Consider the following 27,444-nt stretch of genomic DNA (forward strand, 5'->3'; position numbering starts at 1 on the left):
CATAGAAACTGTATTATCATATTTTCTTGTAAATACAACATTTGTTTTAATTTTGAAAACTGACATAAGACATGTAGTGGGATGTGTAGGCTAAGATCTGCAACCCTTAACAAATATTTAGATACTGTGTGATGTCCACATTAAAATAATAGGTGTTTACTTTGGTGGTGATGCATTTTATTTCAGCACTTTCTTGGTGGAAATTATTTTCATAAGAGCTCGGCACTCTTCCAAACTTCATTTAATAGACTGGATTTCTCACATGACACTTTTCGTTGTTGCTATTTATATTTGGTATTGAGCAATATGGCACACCGGTTATGACACTGGCCTTGCATTTGAGAGGTCCATCGTTTAAATCCATCTCTGGCCATCCAGATGTAGCTTTCCCGTGGTTTCCCTTAGTTGCTTAAGGCAAATGTTATGATGTTTTCTTTGAAAAGGACACAGCCAATTTCCTTCCACGTCATTATCCATTCTGAGCTTGTGATCCTGTTACTTGTACTCTTTAATGATTTCATTGTTGTTGGCATATTAAATATTAATATTTTTCTCTGTTCCACTATGTTTAGCTTTTAAATGCACACCATCTACAGTAAACGAATGAATTCTAAGTTTTCTTGTTGCTCTTCAGTGTTGAAACTAGTCCCTCTCATGTAAATGAATTAAAAATGGTTGTAAATATGGGTTTCAAATTTATCTTCTGAGGAAGTTGAGTGTTTCCTTCAGTCATACTTACTATGTTTCAAAGTTGAAGAGTACCAGTATGATTTGATTAGGTCTCCAGTCTCTAATAGGATGGCAGGATGATTTGTCTGCCATGTTGTAAGAGAGTAAGAGTCCTCAACAATTAAAGATAATGAAGTGTTTGAATGTTAAGGCCAATATCTGCAGTTACATTGTTCATTATGAACAGATTATAACTGCTGCAAGTCCCTTGCTCACATCCAATCAAGTGGTAGACAAATTCCTGTGGTAACTGGTAGGGTGTACACTTGCACTTGTTTAGGATGAAGTCAGTTAAGAGGTATACCTTGCACAAGTAAGGTTCTGTTATTGGTGGAAGTTGATTCAGTGTTAGGGGAATGTTGATCAAAAGACTAAGTGAGCTGTTCAATCAAAATATGAGAAGAATTACTTTTTCTTAAGATTAGTGTGTGAAGCTCAGTCCATTAATGTATTGTATTACCATCTCTTTTGCAGTTGTTATTTTCCATATCAAATACAAATTCATTAGGGAAAACCCAAATTACAAAGAAGCTATATGGCTGGCTAGTAATTACCTCCAGGGAGCAAAATTCCAGTGCTGCTGACAGACACAGTAATGGTAATTTTTGGAACTTCATTTGTTAAGGAGGAAAGAGGGATAGGTTTCAAAGGGTTGGGAAGGAGGTGCATGTCAGCAAGACTCCAGGATGAGAGGAACCCACATGATGTGAGGACAAGAGGAGACAAAGATGAAGGAAGAAGAGTCATAGCGAGTTGGAGATCAATGATGATACACTAGTAAGCAGTGCACCAGCTTTTGTCAAGGGTTGATAGAAGAACAGGATGACAAGAAGAATTATTGCAAGGAATAGAAATAAGACATGGAATGAATAGTGTGGTATGAACAGTGTGATTAAGAACCAAGAGGAAAGTGTTGCCCAGAGGGGGGAGTGAGGGGGGGGGGGGACAGAAAAAGGAAAAGGTCCAGTATGATTGCAGGATTTGAGTATGTTGCAGAGAAAGTTCCCATACTGTATAACACATTCAGCCACTGGCTACTGTTAAGAGAAACAGGAAACAGCTCTCTCTCTCTCTCTCTCTCTCTCTCTCTCTCTCTCTCTCTCACACACACACACATACACACACACACAGAGAGAGAGAGAGAGAGAGAGAGAGAGAGAGAGAGAGAGAGAGAGAGAGAGACTACCTCACCTAATGACACAGCCTTGTGCTCGACACATCACACTTAGCACACTTAGTTGTGTCAGCTCATGGATAGTTTGTGATAGGTTGCAGAGTGTGCAGGTGCAAAGTACTTCCTTTACTCACAAATACACCTTGTGATTCCATTCTTATTCCAGTTGATGCAATTAAGATCATCGGCTAAGAGGAGTGTTATCATTTTATTTTTCTTGAGTTAGCTGTGACATTTTGATGCGATGACCAAACAACGGGCACTTGAATACCAAATGTAATACTTTTCTACATAACTTCAGCTTCCCTCCATTAAAATACTCCTAATAGAAATACAGTAGTGATAAGCAACCCATATGGATGACTTGTGGCATAATGTGTTGGAAATGTTACTTGCATTATAAGATGAAGTGCAGTCACAGTCGATTTTCTGCATTTCCCTGCAGATAATCTTAGTGTGAAGGAGATCAGGCTATAACCATGCATGAAATAAAAGTGACTTGTGGGGAGGAGACTGGGGCTCTCACAACGAAATTTAACACTCTTATGTCATGTGGAAGAAGTATCAGGGCAAACAGAAGATTCTTAAGAGCTTGTATACCTACTGCAGAAAAATGAAAAGTTAGTTATCCACTACAGGTGCACAGAACATTTAACAACTATTTCTTGACATTGGTTTCCAAGTTGAATCAAAATTTCATTGTATTGCTGGATTCTTCTGTCACTGCTTTGTAGAATAATTGTGTATAAATCAACAATAAAAGTTTATTGGTACCAGCAAGTGCACAGAACTTTTATAAGCTGGCATTTCAAGACAGTTATGCCGCTAAAGCTACTGGATGCAAAAAATCAATTTTTAAATCATTGCATTGTATAAAGAAATATCTACTCATTTGAAGATAAGTACATAATACACCATTGCTGTAGAGAGTGATCTGTTGATTTGTCTTGAAGGTATGTTCAGTTTCCATACAAATAAAAATACTTTTTAGTAAAGCCATGTGATTTTCTTACTGCCATTGCATTTGAAAGCTTTTGAGAAGCTACATACGTATTATTGCCAAACTTACAAGTTAGACATCTGGAAAACATCAACGAAAAAAGTTAGTTATTATGTAATATATGAGAACACTATGTGTATTTTTTTGACTTAGTAAAAGTATTTATGTGGTCAGACCATGCCATACACATACATAATTTGTAATATTATGCAATTAGGATAAAAGTTCAGTACTGTTTCCTTTCACATCTAGAAAGTAATTTTTCAAAGTAAGAAACAGGAATCAAATTTTAATATGGTCAGGGTGATGTAAAAAGACAAGGGGCAGGCTACTACATGAACCTGTCTCTTGTCCACAGCAGTGACCTGCCTCTAAATATCACCAGACATGAAAAGTGAGAGTGATTGAAGACTTAGATTTGTTGGAAGAGTCATGGTAAAGTGCAGTGCAACTGTACAGGAAACCAGTTGTAAAGTATTGTTCCATTGTTTGGATCCTCATCAAGTAGGCATGACAATAGGCATGAAAAATTCAGAGACATGTTGCTGGGATCATAACATAACCCATAAAAAGTGTAAAAAAACGCTTAGAAACTTTGATGGGAATCCTTGGAAGAAAGTTGATGTAGTTCTCACAAAACCCAACTGGGTAAATTTAGAGAACCAGTATTCAAAGGAGACTGTGTTACCTTTATGCTTCTATCATTGTATATCTCACAAAGGGATCATGAGAATAAAATAAGAGAAATTAGGGCATGTGCAGAGGCATGTATGCACTCATTCTTCCATGACTCAGTACACAAATGGAATAGGATGGGATTTGATAATATGGGTATGAATTAATCTGAGCCATGCACTGTACCATAGTTTGTGGATAATACGTGATGGCATAACACAGATTTCTCAAATAGAATTTGAGGAGCTTCCTTGTAATACACACCTTTATTCTGTACAGGAGTTCTTACATCAGTTTTGAGACATTTGATGCACTCAGATGCATGTACTGTCACAACACTCTTTTTTTAAACAGATTTCTTATAAAAAAACCTAAGAAATTAAATTAAAAGATATACATTACTCCTTAGTTAATCACTTCACAGGGCTTTGATGTGGATTTATGAAGTCTAGTAAAAATAGTGCTTAATTGAGATAGAAATGGTGAAAATTAAGTCTTACTCTCATGACAGTTACGAAAGACAAAGTGTCTTCAAGTTAAGTAGTAAAGCACCTTAAGTGCTGTTTTCCGTAGGCCTATTCCACTTTTTGTGTTGCAGTTTTGTAATGAATATTGGAATTTCGGAGTGCTCTCTCTCTCTCTCTCTCTCTCTCTCTCTCTCTCTCTCTCTCTCTCTCTCACACACACACACACACACACACACACACACACACACCTAAACTCTCTGGACTACTCAGTGATTTCTACCAATGATTTTCTAAATCAGTCACCCAATAAAATTTACATTGTTCAGTATAAAACTCCAAGTAGTGATCTAGGGTAAGATTCATTTCATTGGGTTCCTGAGTGCTGTAAGCCACACAACAGCTATGCTCAATTGAGAAAATTGTTCATAATGTTCATGAAACTATTCTCCTATTACTAAGCCAGGGGAAGCGTCACATGGCATTTTATGGAGATCAGGTAAGTGATAAAAATACCTGATAGATTTGGACATTATGCTGTGAAAAGTGCTTTTTGTGTGGATACCATTGCTTTTAGTGTGACACTAGCAGCTTGTATACGAGTGGGAGTTAGTAATCTGTGAATTATGAGACTTTAAACTCTCCAGTGTATTACCTGCATCAAGACAATCTGTGTGAGAGATGCACTTGTTGTGAGAGAAGCTTTGACTTATTTGGAGGTGTGTTCTCCATTGCAATAGCAGTTTCAAGAGCTTCAACTCATACTGTCTTAGTGATGTGTTGCATTCAGCTTAAACCCTACCTCACCTCTGTAATAGAGTATATAAATATTCCCTATTCTATATTGTATTCGATGGCTGTATCTAGATCACAGCAGTGTATGTTACTTGACCCAGAGCTGTAGTTTCATCATCAACACCTGGCAAATTCTTTTCATTCCTTTGTCCTGTTATTTTGTTCAGCTGAGTGAGCTTGATAGTTTCAGATCACAGTGGTATGATTTTGTAGGGCTCCTCTGAATTTCAATTATAAAGTGATGATGTAATAATTCACATCATGAGGCATATATTTATATCATTAATGATCAGTGCCATGTTTTCTGAATACTAAGAAATGCCAATGTAGAATGTTTTAAACATTCTACATCTTTATTCTACATGTCTACATATTTATTCCTCAACATTGTCACCCTGGTGATGAACATGTTTCTCCCAACAAGGGACCAATTTGTTGATATCATCATTGTAGAATGTTAGACCCTGTTGATGGAGTCACAAACTCACTTCTGTTTAGGAAACGGATAAATCAGTGGGGGCCAAGGTGGGAAGTCCTGTATGGAGGGTGATTGATGACAGTGAACCCAAGGCATCAGATTGTTGGAGATGTTGCAGCACTCCTGTGTGTGGTCTGACATTGTCATGCTGAATATGAGGGTGCTCCTTGTGCTGATGAACTTTTCGAATTTGAAACTTTATTACAGCATGCTGTTCCCAAGCACTGACATAATTACAGTACACACTGCCATGTTATACTCTACAGTTCAGAACCTTCAAGTAGCTGAGGGTTGCAACTTGTATCAGTGGACTGGGAAAGTTGATTGAGTAATATGTGGGACATGCAACACCTGAACCAATATTGAGAAAAGAATAAAAAATTTGGAGGCATAACTTTTCACCATGCTCTTAAACATTAGAAGTAGTTTTGGATCTGACCGCCTTCCCTACCTATATACATATTTCAGCATGGTGCTGCATGTTTGTGAATGTTTCTGCCAGAGTACTGGGTGTGACTGCCTGTATTTCTGACAGATGTTCTCATTTAATAACTGTGAACTTGTAGGGATAAAGACCTGCTTTCTTAGCAGCTCTTTGACTCGTGCTACATGTCCAGATGCCTACGATAAACAGCAAAGAGATTTCGTAGGCAACAAAAACAATTGTGCCTTTACCTCACCCACACTTTCTTCCAATAACTGTTGTCAACCCCTGCTGTACAGATCTAACAATGTTCCTTTTCTCTCCAGCTTCATCACCAAGTATTGAATGCATTGTTTAGATGGTGTATGGCGACTACAAAACATTCTCTGACATGTCTGAAGGAACCACTTATCCAGTACTGTTTCACAAGAAACACACACTCTTCCACAGAGTATCGATACATCATCAGACTGGAACAACACTGGAAGAAGTAAGTCATGCACAACACTATGAGCACACTGAAACATGAGCCCCACACATTGCTCATGGAACATCATTGTTGCCACATTTCACAGATGCTGTCACGGCTACAAGTTACGTTAGTTAGAACATCCACCATGAAATCCAAGCAGTTATGCCCAATACCCTGGCAGCAACATTCACAAACATGAACCACCATGTTGAACTGTGTATACAGGTAGGAGTAGGGGGATTGGGGGTGGGATACGTCATTTGTCAACCATGAAAACAATGTCACGTACAAATTTGATTTCATATCCTCTTTTATTAATATCCGTGTAACACTTTTGCTGGGGCCCCTTACAAGTGGAACACTATCAGCTAGACACATCACATGCAATGAACACCATCCTCATATGTGCTAAGCCTTTACCAACACAACTTTAGCACAGTACCTCATGATCTATAAAAAGAGAAAGGTTACATCCACAGTTTCATCCTTATGAGACTTTGTGATAGAAGGAGTAGACACATATTCATACAGCACATAAGCATTCAGTGAAGACTTAAGCTTACAGCTGAGTAAAATCTGGATCTGCAGACATTACAATGCAAGAAAGAAAATGACAGTATGCCCTTTGGAGAGTATTGGAGCTACCAATTTCAGTTCATATCCTAGCCACATTGACACTTGGCAGTAGCTTTGGTGTCTGCATACATGCAGATGGCCCTGGTAGCGGCATTCTATTAGTAGTATTGTGATCCATCTGGAAACAACTTGACAAAAGGACAACTGTAGAGTGGACAAAGGTAGTTTCTACTTGCCAGCAGCAACCACCTGATGATGTTGAGCAGTTGCCTTGAGTGAATATTGTGGAATTTACATAAAATGAGCTGGTGGCAGACCTGGAGCCATTTATTCAACATGTACCTGGGGACTGCCGGAAGTGTCACGGCAGTAGAGCTTTATCAAAGTTTTCAACCATTAGATAATACCGTGTTATTTTTAAGGTAATTTACTAGCATCTCAGTACCATCTCCAGTAAATTGAAATTAATGCAGTTAAATCGAAGAGCACTGTTGGAGTAAGAAGAAACTTGGACACATTTCATCAATTTGTACCCCCAGTCAAACCTGTTTTTTTATTATATTAATCCTTTAATGCAGCTAGTAATAATTATGACTGAAATCCAGATATCTTTTTTTATTGAATTAGTTGTTTAATATACATTTTGCCCTATTTTTCCAGGTGACGTAGGACCAGTTCTTCCACCTTCTGGCTTCTGTACTACATACAATGGGACTGTTTGCAAGAAATATCTTAGTGGCTCAGTTTGGTACAATCAGTCAAATGATAACATGGGAAACTGGTTAAATGAGCATATTGTGCAGGGTTTGTGGCAGGAAATGATTGAAGGCTTTAAAGAACCTTGCAGAAGTGCTGCTGAGGTAGGATTCTTAGGACATATATCAGATGTCCATAAGTTTATATATTTACAACTAGTTTTTTGCCCGCTGCCTCACCCGTGTACACACATGTTAAATATATTTCATGCACGTATAACATATTTCACACACAAACACTTAATTTCATCTGTATCTGTTGCAAATTTCCCTCTGCAGTTTCTTCAGAATTCTGAAGAAATTTGTAATTCTGCCAAGAAACACTGCTGTCGGTAGAGACTGTCAGATTATCTGCTGTTTTACTGCATGCAATGGGAGAGGATGTTAAATGTATCTTCGATATTTAGCTGTGTGGCATAAAGTTTGGCCTCAAAAGGGTGGCAATGTTTTTTACTATGTTCTGTGCTTGTTCTCACTATGTGGTTGATGTAGTGAACAACCAAATAAGAGAGATTGCACTTCATAGTTTTAAAGTATTCCAAGTCAACTAATTGCAGGAAAAAATTACAATAGATTGTTTTTTGCATGTTTCTACATGTCAGCCCTCCTCATCATTACCACCCCCTCCCCTTGCTACCTCTAGGGTAGAAGGGGCATTTACTCTCACAAGATTTTCATTCTAAAAAGAAGTCAGCTATTTAGCAAATTTGGTTGAAATTTCTCCAGATGTTCATGAGGTATGCCTTTTTTGTCACCCCTCTCCACGCAAACCCTCAGCCGTGGGAGTGTTTGGGAGGGGTGGAAGGGTGCTAGCCAAATATTGAAGGTAAACATTGGCTGATTGTTGTGACAAGTGAGGCCATGGTGGTCCGTGACAGGCCTTAAATCTGCTGCAAGTGTTTTGCCACCTGGCCTGGCACTGGCGTTGTATCCTTGTGTGCTGCACCTAGTCACCTTGCTGGACATATGGGCAATTATATTTATTGATTTATGCATACAGTGATACTTCGAGATCCCCCCCCCCCCTCTCCCCCCTTTGAATCAGTCCATAGGGGAGAATCATCCTGGCTGTTGTGTGGGAGAATGAGGTGTATGTGGCACATCCTGCAGGGAAGTCATGGATGTGGTTTGGTATGCTGCTACTGGTAGAGTAATAGAGTAGTGGCTCCTGCTTCTGGTGCTGGAGGGGCAGGAGATCAGCAGTGGTTTGGATTCACAACTTACTGCTGGTTCCGAAGAAGGCTGTGGGTCTGATTTCAGACCAGGCACAGACTGTGGGGTCTCCTACGTATTGTCCAGACCCATAGAAGTGGTTAACAATGTCTGGAGAATTGGAAATGCCAGGCGCCCATTGCCTCGTATATTGTTCTGGAGCTGGAACTTACATCTGCTGTTGTTGGTCTTTGGTGTGGGGAAAGTGGGCCCTAGTGGGACTGGTGCAGGAGTCACAATGTATGGGAGTACGGAACCTCTAGAATCGTCATTTGACACTGACAGTCATCTCAGTTCAATAACAGATCACTTTTGAAAAGATGAAAGGTATGGTTGGCATCATGAAAAGAAACAATGCAATTCAACAGAGGCTGCCAAATGAAGGACCTGTGGCCAGCCGGTTTATATGAACTGACATACCTGTCTGAAGATTGGACCCTGACATGTGGCTGCTGTGACATATCTGGAAGTGATGGGAAGCTCTTCCACTGACTATTCAAATTGTGAATTAATGTGAAAGCAGACAGCTTGTTGTTTATCAAATTCCACATCGGCACCCCTAAGGAATTATGGTAGTGCATCTTCATTTGCATGCTGGGCTGATGTATCATCATGAATAGTGGAAATTTAATAAGAAAAGAGCCTGGGATTCTAACCTCATAGATGTCCATTCAAGCAGTTTTGACTGTGGACCAAATACAGACAACGGCTAATAATCTGTGACCGGATGAAATTGTTTGCCATACAGGAAAATTTTTAACTTCTGTATACCAAAGATAATTGTCAGTGTCTCCTTCTGTATCTCAGAATAGTTTTCTTGTGTTGTTGTGGGTATATTGTAGGTGAACATAATATATTCTGAACAATGCAGCTGGTAATTATGCAATAAAATGACCCTGACACCATGTGGTGATGTGTCCATGGCCTACACAAGAGGTAAATGTGGCTGATACAGTGTCAGGCAAGAAGTGGTGTGGAAACATTGCTACAACTTACAAAATATGATCTATGATGCCTAACTGTGTGATTTTTCCATACAATATTGAGGTAACTCTAAATGAGCAGACACCACATGCATTTTTGTATTAAAATGTTCACGTACAAGCAAGTGATTGGTGGTGAGGGGCAGTGTTAATGGATCATGTAAGAGAGCCAGTTTTTGCACAAGATAATAGAGCTGTAGGTTTGTAAATAATAGAAATTCGTACTATTGCTCAGGGCACTTAATGTAACTTACTTGGAAATAGAGTGGCAAACAGTCTTGTTACACTTCCCAGTCCTCTTGAGCGTCATTGAGTGGCTGAGAAGCAGGGATTGCTAGAAACAATTGTGACATGTCAGATCCATCAACTTCTGCTCAAGATCATGCTGCTGCTCGAGCTGCTGTTTCCAAAGTTTGAAAAACTGCTGGTCCATCGTGGTCGAAACACTCAGCAGAACTGTCTGGCAAGTCCAATTGCAACACGTTTGGTTGCAGTATTAAAAGGGGGGAGGCAGATACTCCAAAGGCAAAAATGAGAAGGTATAGTGAGAACTATTTATTGCTAGGTGCGACGAAAACTACCATCAATAATGAAGAACGTCTGCAGTATGTAATATGTTTAAACATTTTATTTGCTGATAGTATGAAGCCTATGTCTTGAAGCCAAACAGCCTGAATTAATGGGAAAACTGAAAGAATTTTTTATCAGGAAACTAAATGTTTTATTGTCTACCCAGAAAAACTTTGCTAAAACAGTGAATGTGACAAGTCTCTCTTAGCCTCTTACCAGATTTTGCAGAGGATTGCTAAGTGCAAGGAACTATTCACAGCTGCAGAAAATCTGGTTTTACCAGCAGTGATTGATACAGTGTCAACAATGTTTGATCACTCATTTGCTCCTATTTCTAATGACACAGTGCATAGAATAATTTTTGACATTTCTGGCTAGTTACTTGAGCAGTTAATCAATAAATTGCAGAACAACAAGTGGTTGAAGTGACGTGATATTCATAAAGATACTCGTTTGATTGCTTATGTTCGTTTCATTAATGAGTTAACATTCAAGAGGTATTGCTTTTCTGTCAACCAGTACCGAAAACACCTACAGTTCAAAGCCTTTTTGACATTATCAATATTGTTTTTAATCAAAATGGGATATCATGGAACACGTGCATAGGAGTATGTACAGATGGAGCTCACTCAGTGTCTGGAACTCATGGTAGATTCCAAACAAAAGTTAAATCTGTGGCTCTTGATGGAGAATGGACTCACTGCATTATACTTTTTATGGTGCTCTTTAAAGTGCTGTGTGAGGAGATGGGTGCCGAACAACACACTCAGTTGTGCTCTCTCTCTCTCTCTCTCTCTCTTTCTTTTCCTTTTTTTTTAAAGTAATAGTTAATGGCTTTCAAGAGGTAAAGAACTACACAGAACGTTTGAACTGAGGAATGAGGTAGCCTGTTTCTTACAGGAGAAAAGTCACTCTCTGGCAGACTGTTTCAGCAACGTAGATTTTCTATTGAAAATGGCTTACCTCACTGACATTTTTTGAGAAACTAGATATTCTGAAGGCAATCAGGCAACTGCAGTGTCTTGGAATGAAAAAGTGAAGGCATTCATAAAGAAATTAGCACTGTGGCAAAACTGAATGGAAAGTGGCATGCTAGACATGTTCTCCACTGTAGCGTCACTCTTAAAGGACACAGATAATCCCATACTTCCATTGGAGATAAAAGCCTGACTACTTCGTCATCTTGCTACACGAAAAGTTCACTTCAAAAAGTATTTCAGTGGTGACTTTGATAAATTTAATTGGATTAAAAATCCATTCAAAAATGCTCTTGGACCATTGTGTCTAAATATAAAAGAGCAAGAACAATGTATTGATCTCACTTTTGATATATCACTAAAGAGTAATTTAATGAAGTTGGAGTTTTGGATACATATTAGCAAGGAATCCCCAACACGAAGCCAAAATGCAGTGAAGATCCTGACTCCATTTGCAACTATGTACTTGCACGAGACTGGCCGTTCACCTTTGGTGGCTGTGAAATCAAATTACCATTCAAAGCTAAATACAAGCAACGAACTTTGATTGGTTGTTTCTGCTATTACACCCGTTTTGAGAAACTTCCTTGTCTAAAGCAAGTTCATCCATCACATTGAACTTCGTGATTTAAATTTTTAATGCTCTTGTAGTCCTTGTTTGCTGAATTGTAGATATTGTTCATTTCATAGTTTTTGAATAAATAAAAATGTGAGGAAGATAAAAAAAAATTACTTCATATTTTTGTTATAATAATTCGTGTAGTTTTGGTTTCTGTTGCATAAAATCCTTCTACATTGAATTTGGTTAAACAAGGAATAAATATTAAAATGATTATTTTTTGTTAATAATATAGACTGGAGGGGGGTGGGTCAGATACTATTTTTTCTTCATAATGGGGGCCCAGAGGAAAAAAAGTTTGAGAACCACTGATCCAGAGTGAAATCTACTGAGTTTGTCATATTATAATTCTTATTATTAATGTATTTCTGTGACCACCTTTATTCCAAGTCATTAAAACAGCCTCTCTCATTCAAAGAGAAGAAGAGCATGAAAAGTTCAATGCAGTGGTGGCCACTGTCTCTTTCTGACGCATATCGGGTATTTTGTGCTAGTTTATTTGTCATATACACAGCTGGCTAAAGTTTACTGTGTCCGTTTCTGTATTCAAGTGTGGTTGTTGTTGTTCTTGTTGTGGTGGTGGTGGTGGTGGCCTTCAGTCCAGAGACTGGTTTGATGGAGTTCTACATGCTATTCTATCCTGTGCAAGCTTATTCATCTCCCAGTACCTACTGCAATCTACATTCTTCTGAATCTGTTTAGTATATTCATCTCTTGGTCTCCCTCTACGAGTTTTACCCTCCACTCTGCCCTCCAATACTAAATTGGCGATCCCTTGATGCCTCAGAATATGTCCTACCACCCATTTTTATTTAGAGTACTATCTGAGTACATGGCATTGCCCAGGAATGTTTATTTCTTCCAATCTTCTATTAGTCCATCTTCTCCCTCCCTCTCTCTGTGTCCATTTCCTCCTTCCCTTCCTCTGTCAATTTCTTCTGCTCCCCTCCTCCCCCCACCCTCCCCTCTGGCCATCTGTTCCTCCCCAGTCTTTGTCCATCTCTCTCTCTCTCTCTCTCTCTCTCTCTCTCTCTCTCTCTCTCTCTCATCCTCTCCCCTTCTCTGTTTCAACATTACCACCCCCACCCCAATAGGAGGTGGGTGGTTTTTACCCCTGCAGTGTTTCTTTCAAGATTGTAACTAATATAAGAATCAAATTTAGTTGAAATTATTCTAGGGGCTTAAGACAAGCTTTTTATCCATGGTTATGCTTGTGTACACACTGTCAAATATATTTCACATACATTTAACATATTTCACTCATATTTCAACTGTATCTCTAGTGAATTTCGCTCTGTAGTTCATTTTCATGTAGCTCAGTATTTTATGACATTGTATCTCTTCAGCTATTTCATACAATGGCATAATTGTGCAAGTATATCCAGTAGTATATGTGGCTACTCACTGCCAAATGTATTGTGAATAGAGTAAAGAAGTAATAAGAAGTCTGTTCAAAAAATTCTGACACTTTTCCACAGAATTTTTCTATGCTTACCTTTTGCTTACTGTGCATGGTATCCTTCGAAATACTTTCCTCTGCAATTGATACACCACTCCCAACACCGTTTACACTTCCAGAAGCAGTCTTGGTATGCCTATTGCTGAATAGCATGAAGTGCTGTTTGCAGATTTTCTTTTATGTTGGGTATCATTGCAAATCTGGAGATGAGGCAGCACAGTGATTTCATTTTTTATACAATAGTCACACACCAAGAGGGATGAATGTGCAGGTGCATTATTGTGATGCAAGAGACACATTTCAGGCCATTTCTGTCTCACTTTGTCTTACAACATGTCGCGATAGTACCATCGATTAACAGTTTGTCCTTGAGCCATGAATTCATGATGAACCAATCCTTCAAAGTGAAAGAAAACCATCAGCATGACTTTGACATTTAATTTCATGAGCTTTTGTTGGTCTTGGAGAACCTTTCCAGACCCATTGTGAAGAACCTTGGTCTCAACATCATAACCGTAGACCCACGCATCATCACCAGTTATGATTCTCTTAAGGAACATCTCATTCTCATTTGTGCGATCCAAAATCTCTTCACAGATTGTAAAGTAACGGTCTTCCTGGTCTTGAGTCATGAGCCATTGGATGAACTTGGCAGCAACACAATGCATTCCAAGATGCTGTGTCAGGATTTCATGACATGATCCAACTGAAATGTTACACTCCTCTGCAATCTCTTGGACAGTCAGTCTTTGACTGGCATGCACAATTTCATTGACAATGTTGACATGAGCATTGTCGGTAGAAGTCCAAGGGTGTCCTGAATGAGGGTTATCTTTAAATTCCATCCAGCCATTTTTAAACCATGTGAACCATTCGTAACACAGAGTATGGCTTAAGCACTCATCACCATTGGCTTCCTGCATCATTTGATGTGTCCATGTAAATGTTTTCTTGAGTTTCATGCAAAATATAATGCAGATGCATTGCTCCTCTAACTATGTCATCTCGTAATTCTTAAACTGTATGACACAACATTCTACTCAATAAAACTCTAAAGAATAACTAACAGACATACAACAATGAAACTTCCAGCAGTTACACATTAAGCACAGGTGTGTGCAGGGATACCAACCGCATTTTAAGCCAACTTACCATTGGCATGTAACTACGAATGTTCCCGAATTTTTTGAACAGACCTCATAAATTAAAATGTTGTGCACAATGTGGCAGATTTCACATATTTCAGTGTTTATGAGGTCATATTTTCTGAACTCTGTGTCGTACAATAATATATTTTTGTAGGTACTTTCAGTGGCATATGTAGATATTGTTGGCGAAATGTGTCACAAAAGCAATTAGTTGTAAAGAAGTAATAAAGTAAAATGTCATGCTTCATGCAGCAGCTTTACTGCATGAGCATTGAAAAATGTAGTAAGTCATAATCTTTTTTCCTTTCACCATTTTATGGGGATTAGCAATGAGAAAACATTTCGTAAAGGTTTGAAATTATGTGTAACGTTTCTCTCGTTCTCAAATACTGGATGAATAAACTATGGGTATTCACATGCCATGGGATAAAGTAATTTTTTTGCCGCATCCCTTTACATGTGTACCAAGTTTGGTGGAAATCAGCGCGGTGGTTTAGGATGCAAAAAAAAAAAAAAAAAATTGCTTGTAATACTTAAATAAATCTGTCATTCACATGCTAAACAAGAATGTGTATACAAGTAAACAGCAGAATGTGTTAGATCAGGGAGCACACTGCAAAGAAATGAAGTGGCTAATAGCTGAATAATTGGTGGAACATTGAAACACTATTAATTTAATTTAAAATTCCACCATCTCATCTTCCCCTTGTCACAAAACAGCATGCGTGCCACCCCCCCTCCCACACACACACACACACACACACACACACACACACACACTCTCTCTCTCTCTCTCTCTCTCTCTCTTACTTTCTGTCACTGTGTGTGTGTGTGTGTGTGTGTGTGTGTGTGTGTGTGTGTGTGTGTGTGTGTGTGTTTGTGGTCTATACCTATCTGCTGTTCAGTATTTTATAGATCTTTCATCGATTTTTGTTATAATAATGGCTTCAGTGAAGTTACGACTTCTTGCAGGTAACACAATTTTAGACCAGTCCTTCGAATTTAGTTGCATTAAACAGTACGCCGGCCAGTGTGGCCTTGTGGTTCTAAGCGCTTCAGTCTGGAACCGCATGACCACTACGGTCGCAGGTTTGAACCCTGCCTTGGGCATGGATGTGTGTGATGTTCTTAGGTTAGTTAGGTTTAAGTAGTTCTAAGTCCTAGGTGACTGATGACCTCAGATGTTTAGTCCCATAGTGCTAAGAGCCATTTGAACCATTTTGAACCAAACAGTACTGAACATCTGAGAACAGCAAAACTATTTATAAACTGTGCTTTTGTTTGACCTGTATTTGAGATTCTTACTGTTGCTTGTTACTGTCTTCAGAAATTGCTGTGTACATACGCATTCCCACAATGTGGGTTGCGGGATGGGTATCCAGTGACACTTCCTCTGTGTCAAGAAGATTGCGTGGCTGTGCGGCAACTCTTCTGCTACAATGAGTGGGCACTTATCGAAGATATGAAACAGCGAGGCATCTATTTCAAGTCACGTAGACATTTCACACTGCCAGACTGTGAAGCATTACCAGTGTACAAGAACTCGACCACACCTGTATGTTCCTATGCACACCTCACAGAAATGAAGACTGATGAAATTACTTGTAAGCAAATAATTTTTAATTCAGTGATAAGTAATAATCTGTTTCCAAACTGAAGTAACAGTGGTTCTGTCATTGCAGTTTGGTGACAAGTTGTTATAAGCAGATTGAGCAATTACTAATCTACAGGTCATCTTCAAGCTTGTGTACTGTTTCTTAATTATATTTCTCACAAAAAGCACTGCAGCATGAGCAGATGATTTGTTTTTACAATTGGAATAATGAGTCTGTAGTGAATGGACTGAGTTCCTAAACATTTTTTAAGGAAAAGTTGTAGGGAGAATTACCAGGTTTTCATATCATATATGCACAATATTTCGATAACCCAGTGAGTTGTCGTCATCAGGTGCGTTGATGGACTGATGCTAGGAGGCTGGAACTGAAGAATCACTTCGTACAATTGTGTTATTGTCTATTAAAAATCCCATGACTTTGCACACACAGGCCAAAGATCCTACTGTAAAATAAACCTATAATCAATGAATTACAAAGTTACAACTATTTTAGTCACTGTTTTTAAGATAATCACTATTTTTTAAAAGTAATCAATGAAGTTGACATTGCTGGCTAAGTTGTGATTAATTTTCAGCTCAGATCCAATCTGAAGCGCTCAAATTATGGTTGATTTTTATTTTTATCTGGTATGCTGTTGATTGAAGTGATAAAAAGTGTATCCATTTATGCTCTGATGTCATGTGATTGATGTAAGTTAGTGCAATAAATCTTGATAGAACTAGCAATTCTGCCGGCTGTGATGGTGCAGAGTATATTTCAGAGTTAACTGGTTATCAGCTTTGGGAAGTTGACCTCTGTTCATTAAGTAACTGATGGTATAGAACTTAAACAAAATTTGGTTCTGTATTTAGAATACAGACATAACCAGGACAGGCTTTTACTCTATACTGCTGCTGTACAGAGAGGGATGTTACAGTTCTTTGTTAGTTCTGATGTGCCGTGAACAAGCTTTGTCCCATACTTACAGTGATTTTTGCATTGCAAGTGTAAAGTCCCGTGCTTTTTGAGAAGAAAGCGAGTGTCCTTGATAGAGGCACTCACTAATGAACATTTTTTTAAAGAAAGAAATCAGAATATGAAGAAACAGAGGAGAATATCTCAGTTCTCTTTCATTCCATTTAATGTCACACATAATTAGAAAATGTTCAGTTATCATTTAATTTTCTCAGTAACAGAGATTCAGATTGAGTGCAGCACATGTATGTTAAACAACATCCCACATCTAAAAGCAGAAGTGTTGAGTTGTCAATACATGTATACCGAAAGAAAGATCCAGAGTACGCACACACACACACACACACACACACACACAAAACCAAAGAACCTGTGCCCATATGTGTTGCTGGCTGAACTAGCAGTGCCAGTGCTGTATTTTGGCTGGTGGATTGGTTGGGAGGGGGGGGGGGGGGGAGTGTCAGATGGCGTGGCTTGAAGGAGAGGGGCTGGGGATGGGTGGCTAGCAGCTCCGAGGGAGGCAGGCAGTTTGCTGGCTAGGAATGCAGGAGGTAGAGGTGGCGGGTATATGAGCTACACATTATTTGATTGTAGAGGTCAGTGGGGAGTGGCACATAAGACTACATGGGTATGTGAACTGAGAGACGGTGACAGGACGGAGGAGGGGGAACTGTTGGGTGGAGGGTGCGGGGCAGTGGGTTAACTGAGACTGAAGCCATGATGATTGCGGGAGCAGAGGAAAGTGGTGGTGGTTGGAAGGATCCAGATGGCCTGGGTTGGGAAGCAGCTGCAGGAGCATTCCAGACACAACATCCATAAATTGTCCAACCTTTTGACATCTCACTTCTGCCTTGGGGCACCACTATCCATCAACACCCATTCTATTCACAGTGAACACCCCATTAACACCTTACAGCCATACCCTGCCTAGCTCACATCTTCAATTTACCACTTCCTCCAAGACTCACAATACCCCACAAAACCCAGAATCCAAGCAAACCCAAAACGCTGTTGTTAACCTTTCCACCAAAACTTCAGCCCCACAGTAGTTCAGTCCTGTCCAAACATCCCACTTTTAGCTCCACAACCACTTTTAACCGTGTTGGAGTTGTCAAAGACCTACTCTCCTTTTCCTGATCCCTACAGTGAAAACAAAACACTTCTTTGCCACCAATTCCTCCAACCAAAGCCAACCTAATCCTAACACTGAATAATCACCCTCTGGTCACCTTGCAGGAATTCCTTACCTTAACCTTGGCCTTACAATTCTTCCCCAGGTTCCTACCTGAGAACACTAACCTTTCATCAGAAAAAGGACTGCCCTATGCAGCCTCAAAAGCAGATCCTGACCTAAGCATTCTCCCTGCAGACAAAGGCTCCACCACTGTTGTGATGAGTCGCAGTGACCACTTAACAGAAGGTATTCACCACCTGTGTGACCTCTCCACCTACAAGCTCTGCCATTCCAGAAGTCCACCACAACCTCCAGTCCTTACTGAAATCCATAGGCCCTTCCAAGAACTTCTCCCGAGTCCATCTCCTTCCTCACAATACACCACACACCCATGTTCTACATGCTCTCCCCAAAATTCGGAAACACAACAATACTGGATGCCCTATGTAACTAGCTATTGGGTTCTCACTGAAAGAATTTCCATTGTCATTGACCAGCACCTCCATCCAATTGCCTGAAGCCTAACCTCCCACATCAAAGATACTAACCACTTCCTTCACAGACGTTCTACCATCCCCCACCCCTTTACCTCCTGGGTCCCTTCTCATCACTGTTTCAATCCCCACTCATCACTGTTGAATGCAACCTCCCTATACACCAAAATCCCTCATGCTCATAATCTTGTCACTATTGAACACTACCTCTCCCAATGTCCTTCAGACTCCAAACCCACCACCTCATTCCTTATACACTTTACTAACTATATCCTGACTCACAACTACTTTTCCTGTGAAGAGAAGGTGTACAAACTAAGCCACGGCACAGCCATGGGCACCTGCATGGCACCCTTCAGTGCCAACCTGTTTATGGACCATCTAGAGGAAACACTCCCAGGTCCTTAGTCTGGTTCAGGTTCATTGATTATATCTTCACGATATTGACTCAGGGCCAAGACACCCTATCCACATTCCTTCACAACCTCAACACTTTCTCTTCCATTCGCTTCACCTGGTCCTCCTCTACCCAGAGCGCCATCCAAACCTCTGCCCGCATTAAATCTATTAACACCAACAGTACTTGCATCTCAACAGTTGCCATACCTTCCATACCAAAAAATTTCTCCCACTCAGCCTAGTCACACGTGGATGCCTTTCACGGAGAGAGAGTATCCCCCGAAACCTAGTCCACAAACAGATTTCCCATTCCATATCCTTACACACCCCAAATCATCCCACCACCCCCAAGAATAAGCTACAAAGGAGTGTCCCCTCGTCATCCAGTATCACCGTGGACTGTAACAATTGAACCATATCCTTCTCCTCCCTCTCCCTCTACCCACCCCACGCAACACTTAACCCCGCCACTAATAGTCCACCTGCCAAAATACAACAATGGCACTGTTAATCCAGACAGTACTCTGTTGGGCATAGGTGCTCGTGTGTGTGTGTGTGTGTGTGTGTGTGTGTGTGTGTGTGTGTGTGTGTGTGTGTGTGTGTGTGTGTGTGAGGGGGGGGGGGGTAATTACTCTAAAAGAACTTCCCTACAACACAAATATGGTACATCCGATTAACAGAGAATTTTTCACATGCACACAACCTCTGTAGACACAGTTATTAGTTTTAGGTTGTCTTGTATAGATCCCAGCAGAGCTGTCATTTATTTTAGATGATGATATACACATCAAGTTATGTGTTTTGAGAATGATATTCTTGAAGGTTTTTTATGAATTAGTTCTTTCAAAAGCAATAGGTCACATTTAATAGGTCTCCCTCTGTTCCTCACAGCTGATTAACAGGCTTGTTAATAGGATGCAACTGGTCATGTAGTCCCTATTGCCTTTTTCACCACAACCTAATCTGAAAGTAAGAATGCACATGATGTGTCTTATCATTTCACGTACAAATTGCAAACTAGTGTGGATGACTATATTTATAATGACCACTTTACAGTTTGCCATCAGACACATTTAAAGGGCAAATATGCATGTCTGACAATACCAGACTAGCTATCAGTAAACAGAAACAAGTTCATGTTCATTCTTCTTTGACTTCATTGTTGTAAATAAGTATTTTCACAGTACTAGGTATTTAGTTCATGTAAAAAGTCCTGAAAGTTAGTTTAACATGTAAACAGTCTCATGTGTTCCACAAATATAATTATGATTCTTATACTGTACCTGTGCTGAGTGCAAATCTTGTTACAGATGACTGTATACGTGGAAGAGGACGTTTCTATCAGGGAACTGTGAATGTTACAAAGGATGGCCTAGCTTGTCAAAGGTGGGACTCTCAAGTACCACACACACATAACAGGCCTCCTGATGTTTTTCCAGAGGTTCAGAATGCAGAAAATTACTGCCGCAATGCTGGTGGAGAGGAACCGTCACCATGGTGTTACACGATGAACCAGACGGTCCGCTGGCAGCGTTGTGAAATACCTGTCTGTGGTTAGTTTCTTTCTGAAATGTACATTTGAATTGTAAACTCAAAAACTTCATCCAAATGTAGGAACATGTGAAAGGGCATTAACCATTAGCAGATAACGTATTGTGAACTTACCATTTATGTGGAAAAGGAAAAGGGAGAAAAGTTTATATGCTATACAGTGAGCCACTAAATGTTAGAGGTTTGAGTCAAAAGTGCTCACTGCCAGCACATTATTAGGAACTTAACACGACACGGTTGTAAAACAGTGGATTTCCGATTTTATATCTTGACGCAACTGTTCTCGTTGAGGTTTTCACTGGTTAAGTACAAATAAAGGGATGATTCATAACACCATACTTATGAGGTTCATTTAACTTCAGTTATAATTTCTTGTTACCATGATTTAGATTCCACATTACACTTTAAATTCGCCTATAACAGGCTGGATATGTCAGTTCACAGGTTGAAGGGAGCCAAGGAAATACTATCGCCAGCAGGATTACAATAAATAGAGCATTTTGGTGTTCAAACCAACATTCAGACTGAGGACAACTTTACTTTCTGTTCCTTCCAGAAATGTGGAGTGACTGAATTTATGCCTCTGTATGAACTGTGATAAATGTAATCTATATGATCACTTATAAGTAAGAGAGAGTTACAGATTATGGCAATGAACTATTTTGTGGGAGAAACAGAGCATGATTTCCAGCCTGGCCACCCAATAGCCCTATAGTAAGTATTCTGTGAATTCTTTACATAAATTCTGGGAAATGCTGAAATTGATCCCTCAAGGAGGTGATGGCCAATTCCTCCCAAAACTGTGTCCAGCTGAGCTAATGCTTAGCCCTTAATGACTTTGAGGATGCTGTGGCATTAAATTTCGTCCTGCTTTTCCCGTTAAGTTTTTCCGTGGTCAGTATTGGAGTTCTGTGTATGTGTCTAAAAACTTCATTCCTCAATCAAACTGTAATTTTGTAAGTAGATTCTTGTAAGATAATCTGTTGCTTATTTTGAGCATTTTTTTACTATAAATCCTGATTTCTGTGACAATATGAACTCTCGGTATATTATTGTGCGCCCAAATTATTCTGTCATTGTCACCCTGTTCCTCCTTTAGTTGTTCTGTACAGCATTAGCAGTTTTCTACAAAACAAGATGAATATTGCAAATAAATGAAATTTATTAATGCCATGTGGTGTTTGCCGATTTCAGATAATGACACAGTAAGAGAAGAGATCGACGACGAACCTGCCATTGTGGTAATGGAAGAATTCTTCACACCTGTCTTCATTCTTTTGTTGTCGGCAGTGGGTTTAGTTGGACTGATTATTATTCTGCTACTTTTTCTGCTCTGTCATCGCCTTTACAAGCACCGTGTTGGTTACAATCCTACAGCAACTCGAGATGTGAGATATGTCTCTACATAATTAAATTTCTTTTGATGTCATTTCTTTATACACTGCCAGAAAAAAAATAGTGCACCTGAAAAGACTATGTCGATTTTGATCCGATGACGACATATGCCACCTGGGGGATAGTAGGTTTACCGATAATGGTTTCAACATTGTCTGCCAACAGGTAGCTCAGTGGCATAGCCACCAGAGCACAGTCTGTGTCGATTCTTTAATAGGGAATGCTCACAGCCAGAAGGCTCAGTGTGGTGCAAACATGTGAAACAAGCAGGCAACCACATCATAGACACGCACTCATGTGTCTTACAGCCGACTTAACAAGTTTGAAAGGGGTCAGCTTGTCACCTTTCAAGTGGCAGGATGGTACTTTCAGAGAAGTGCCACACGAGTTGGACGTGTTGCGTCAGTTGTGCAACAATGCTGGTATCAGTGGTCACATAATCATTCTCACATCTATAGACAAGGTTCTGGACGTCCATGCAGTACAGACATTCGCCACGGTTGTCATGATGTATGGGCAGCAATGGCAGATTGTACAGGTACCACAGCACAAGTAAGAGGGCTTGTTAGTCCAGATGTGTCAACACGAACTGTTGCTAACCTTTATTAGCAATGGAACTACAGGCACACACACTTCTAGCCCATCTTCCACTCACACCACAACATCGACATGTACGGCTTGACTGGTGCTGTCAGAGAATCACTTGGAAGATGGGATGGCACGCCGTGGTCTTCAGTGATGAAAGCAGATTGTACCTGCACGCGAGTGTTGGTCGTTTGTGTTTATGACATAGACTGGTGAGTGCATCCCCTAGAATATGTTCGTCGCAAGACACACTGGTTCCAGCCCTAGGACTTGTGTTATATGCTACAACTCTTGTTTGCCTTTGGTGTTCCTGGAGGTGACAATAACCAGTGTTTGGTAGGTTCAGAGTGTTGTTTGACCTGTTCTTTTGCCGTTCTTGTAACAGGAAGGTGTGTGTCATTCCAACAGAATAATGCTCTGCACACTGCCTGTGAAACTCAACATGCTCTGCAAGATGTGCAGCAAGATCCCTGGCCAGCACAATCTCCAGATTTGTCTTCAATCAAGCACATGCAAGATAGGATGTGATGAGAAGTGACTCGTCAACCCGCAACCCTTATAGAGCTACATGAACAGGTCAAGCAGGCATGGCATAATGTATATCAGGACAGTATTTGCCACCTGTACGATTGACTGGGTGCCTATGTCAGCACCTGCATTGCTGCCCATGGAGGCTTCACCATCCACTAATACGGGTGTTTCAGCATACCTCATAACTGCTTGTGCTATTGATCTGTAAATGTAATCGTTTCATGTACTTTTGTACTGTTGCAACAATAAAGTTTGAGTGATTTTATTTTTCTGGCAGTGTATATTCTGTGCCAGTGCTTATAATCATCATGTCTTTTACAATACCTTCTACACTTATTACTTATTATTATGATTATTACCTAAAATAGAATTTCAAAAAATTTAAACTAGATTTTTTAGTGGAAGAAGCAGTCAGGAAGTACAGACTGCATGGTGTATGGAAGTATGTTGAACATATTATGAAATATTTTTCAGCAGTGGGTGTATACTTAACAATGTATTTGTTATGAGTGCTATTCACAAAGTAACATCCATTTTGTGTAGCATGGGAAGTATGGATTGTGTGTGTGTGGGGGGGGGGGGGGAAACAGTCACTATGCTGACTTATGCAGTGTGTTGTAGAGCTGTTATGGTGAGAAAGCCACATGTGCTTCTCATTTGCCTACGGTAGCCATTCAAAATTAGAGCTACAATGCAAAATCTCCGAAATGTTAAATCAGTTCTGTAATTTGGTTTTCAGTGGCAGAAAATTTCAAAGCAGTTGCACAAAATCTGAGGCTTTAATGCTTTGTATGTTACGGGTGTAGTTTATTTAAGAGTGGAAGGACGAATGATCAGGATGATGTACGGCCACACTTTTCTCAGCTAACATGAGAATTGTTGCATCAAGTCAAACACAACATTTTTGGACATCTGCCATACAGCCTAGACATGGTTCTAAGTTATTTTTGCATGAAAAAGTGGCTGGGCTTCCAACACTTTGTCTCCGACGAAGAACGTTAAGTTGCTGTGATAGGCTGGTTACAATCTAAGGCAGCAGACTTCTGTTTTATCAACTTGTTAAGGGATGCAATAAATGTTTGACTCTGGATGGTGACTGTGTAGAGAAGTTAATGAAGCGGTGTAGTTCTAAGAACTTTCTAATAAATTTACTGTAAATATCCAGTATTTTATGTATAGTGTTAATTGAGATTACTGTCCTGACAGCTCTTATAAATGTTGATTCCTTTGTGAGATGTGATCAAATCGAACTTTCCTAAAATTGGTGTTGTGTTGCAGGAAGTGAACATAGATCTGGACAAGTTACCTAGCAACATGGCATATCATAGAACAGGAGCACAACTCAACCCAAAACTGGAGAAACTGGAATTCTCGAGAAACGATATAATTTACATAAGAGATTTAGGGCAGGGAGCATTTGGAAGAGTTTTTCAGGTAATCATATTTTTCTGAGACATTCACTATTACAGTCTAATCCTCGTAGCTGAAGAAACAATTGGAACTTGACAGAACTTATTCTACTGGGTGCACCCATTTCATGTAGTTCTTGACCCCTTGTAATTTGTGAGTTTTTTGTAGCTTCTGGAGCACATAATTTTATTTGCATTGCATTACATCAGAATAAATGAAGATCTGAGATGCTAAGTTCTTGAAGATATGCATATGCATGTTGTCAGCACCTGATAATAGATGCAAAACATGTTTCATTTCTTCTGTTGGTAGTTCTCTGTTAGCAAGGTGAGGCTACCATCTCTTGTTTCCTGTGTAGTCACTCCAAATGGCCAACGAAAATGTGCGCAGATTTTATAGTTAATCTCTCAATGACATTATCGTAGTTATTTTAAAATGTATGAGTAATACAAAAGTTGTAGTTATGTTAGTTTTTTTAATGAATTTACTTTGCATAAATATGTGGACTCCATCTGTGGCCATCCCTTCGTGCATCACAGATATTATAAAGTAATGCTTTCTTTAGATTTTTGTATAGCTATCAGCACATGATTACCCCTGTTAAGATCATTCTGCTGTATGATAGTAAGAGTAAAATATATTAGTCATGCAGCAGGAAATTATTCTAGCAGATTTACACTGTTTCTTCTGGAGGTAATAACAATGCTTCTCTCATATGATGTTTCAGGCCAAAGCTCCAGGGTTGGTGAAAGGAGAAGAATTCACATTAGTTGCAGTGAAGATGCTCAAAGATGAGGCATCTGAAGATTTACAAGTAGACTTTGAGCGTGAAGCGTGCTTGTTGGCAGAATTTGACCATCCAAACATAGTTAAGCTCCTCGGAGTGTGTGCCATCGGACGTCCTATGTGTCTTTTATTTGAGTACATGGGTCGTGGAGACTTGAATGAGTTTTTGCGTTCATGTTCTCCTAGTAATTACATTGTCAGAAGTTCTGAAGGTGATGGGGATATGTTTAGAGATGTGCAACTGACTCACGTTGACTTAGTCAATATTGCTCGACAAGTGGCAGCTGGAATGGTTTACCTTTCAGATCGAAAATTTGTGCACCGAGATCTCGCCACACGTAACTGTCTTATAGATGACAGCATGGTGGTGAAAATTGCAGACTTTGGATTGTCTCAAAAAATTTACTTACAAGACTACTATAAAGGTGATGAACATGATGCTATTCCTGTACGGTGGATGCCACTTGAAAGTATCCTTTACAATAAATACACAGTTGAGTCAGATGTTTGGGCATTTGGAGTTTGTCTGTGGGAGATATTTTCATTTGCCCTTCAACCATACTACGGAATGACACATGAAGAAGTAGTGAAGTACATTAAAGAAGGTAATGTGTTACAGTGTCCAGACAACACACCAAAGTCCGTGTATGAACTTATGAAACTCTGCTGGAATCGCAAACCACCAGCAAGACCTGGTTTCCGGACGATCTATCAAACTTTGGAAACTATTCAAGATGAAGTGGAAAGGGCACAGAATTGTCGGACAAGTTCGTTTCCACAGAGAGTCCATGTCTGATGGTTCCTTCAGAATGCAAGGAGGCATTTTTCAGTCTTTCAGTGTTTGGACTTCTTCTGTGGCCTCTGCTCTTGTAGTGAGACAGTCTGCTGAATGTGTGTTAAGTATTTGGCAGATATGTTGAATTTTGCATAGTTTTATTTAAATGTGCTCATATCAGTTGTATGTCCTCTAGTCACTCTGACCTGTTTACCATTAACTTAAAAAGGTAAGCACTTGTTTATATGTGGTGGTGTTTGTAACAATTTGTGTCATGTATCTGCATGGTGAAGTTTTGAATGGCTTTTTTATACACTGTATTTATTCCACAATCATGCATTTGTAAAATGTTTGTGTACATACTTAAGAGGGCAAATGTGATTGTAAGGTACTAAAAGTTGCAGAAATGTATTGATTTATAAATTTTTTATTCTTAATAGAATTGTGTACATTTTTAATTTAATATTTTTGTATGTCATGTAGTGCAAGTTTTAAATATATTTGGTTTAGAGACACTCTTAAACTTGAGTAACATGTAATAGCTCTCTTCTCTTGTTGCTTTCCTTCTGCTGATTGCACTTAGTAATCAGAAGAGTCTTGTGAAGGAAAAAGCAATAGTTGCCAGTTTTATCACATCAACTGCGTAACTTACATATACTCACAGAATGCAGGATTTACAGTCGACACTACTGTTTTAGTAATTAAAAAACACATACCTAGTGTTTGAGGTAATGTAATGGTAAAACAATGATTATTCTAATCAGTTTAGCTGTGAAATTGGTTTCAACTCCCTGTGCATATATTTTATTTCCCATAATTGTGTCTGATGGAAGCCAGATTGTTTTGCAAACCAGTAGTGCAGATGATACTTTTACAGATAAGATTTTCATGCATTGTCAGCAAATTTTATTGTTTCAGAGCTGTGTTACAGCCTATAATATTTTCACCACAAATAACCAGGCATTGTAAAGCTGCAAGCCTCAGCAAATGCTTCTCTATAGGGAACTTCCTGTTGGTATTGTGTGAAAGAAAATAACTTATGGTATTTCGGTCACACAGTGTCAGATGTATGTATTTATGTAGGTGGTTTCTGTATTGTGCATGTATGTTAGTTAGTCTTTGTTCTGTCCTCCCTTATTGTACACAGTCTGGGTTGCTGTTTGATCAACAATTTAATGTTTATAATGGTGACATCATAACTCAGATTTTCAAGCATTGTCAGCAAATTTATGATTGTTTCAGAGCTGTGTTATAGCCTATAATA

At 39.4% G+C, this 27,444-nt stretch overlaps 1 protein-coding gene across 1 annotated transcript in view; it reads left to right on the forward strand.

Annotated features, from left to right (window-relative positions):
- The window catches only part of LOC126249006 (tyrosine-protein kinase transmembrane receptor Ror2), a 45,875-nt gene extending 19,270 nt beyond the window's left edge, over positions 1–26,605 (forward strand). Inside the window, exons 3-8 of the mRNA XM_049950594.1 lie at positions 7,448–7,647; positions 15,838–16,114; positions 20,458–20,700; positions 21,893–22,086; positions 24,488–24,643; positions 25,347–26,605. Of these exons, the coding sequence (XP_049806551.1) occupies positions 7,448–7,647; positions 15,838–16,114; positions 20,458–20,700; positions 21,893–22,086; positions 24,488–24,643; positions 25,347–26,201 (1,925 nt within the window). The 3' untranslated portion in view covers positions 26,202–26,605. The remainder of the gene's footprint in view (positions 1–7,447; positions 7,648–15,837; positions 16,115–20,457; positions 20,701–21,892; positions 22,087–24,487; positions 24,644–25,346) is intronic.
- Positions 26,606–27,444: the final 839 nt, after the last annotated feature.

Source organism: Schistocerca nitens, chromosome 3 (assembly GCF_023898315.1).
Source record: "Schistocerca nitens isolate TAMUIC-IGC-003100 chromosome 3, iqSchNite1.1, whole genome shotgun sequence".
In the NCBI taxonomy this organism is placed as follows: Eukaryota; Metazoa; Arthropoda; class Insecta; order Orthoptera; family Acrididae; genus Schistocerca; species Schistocerca nitens.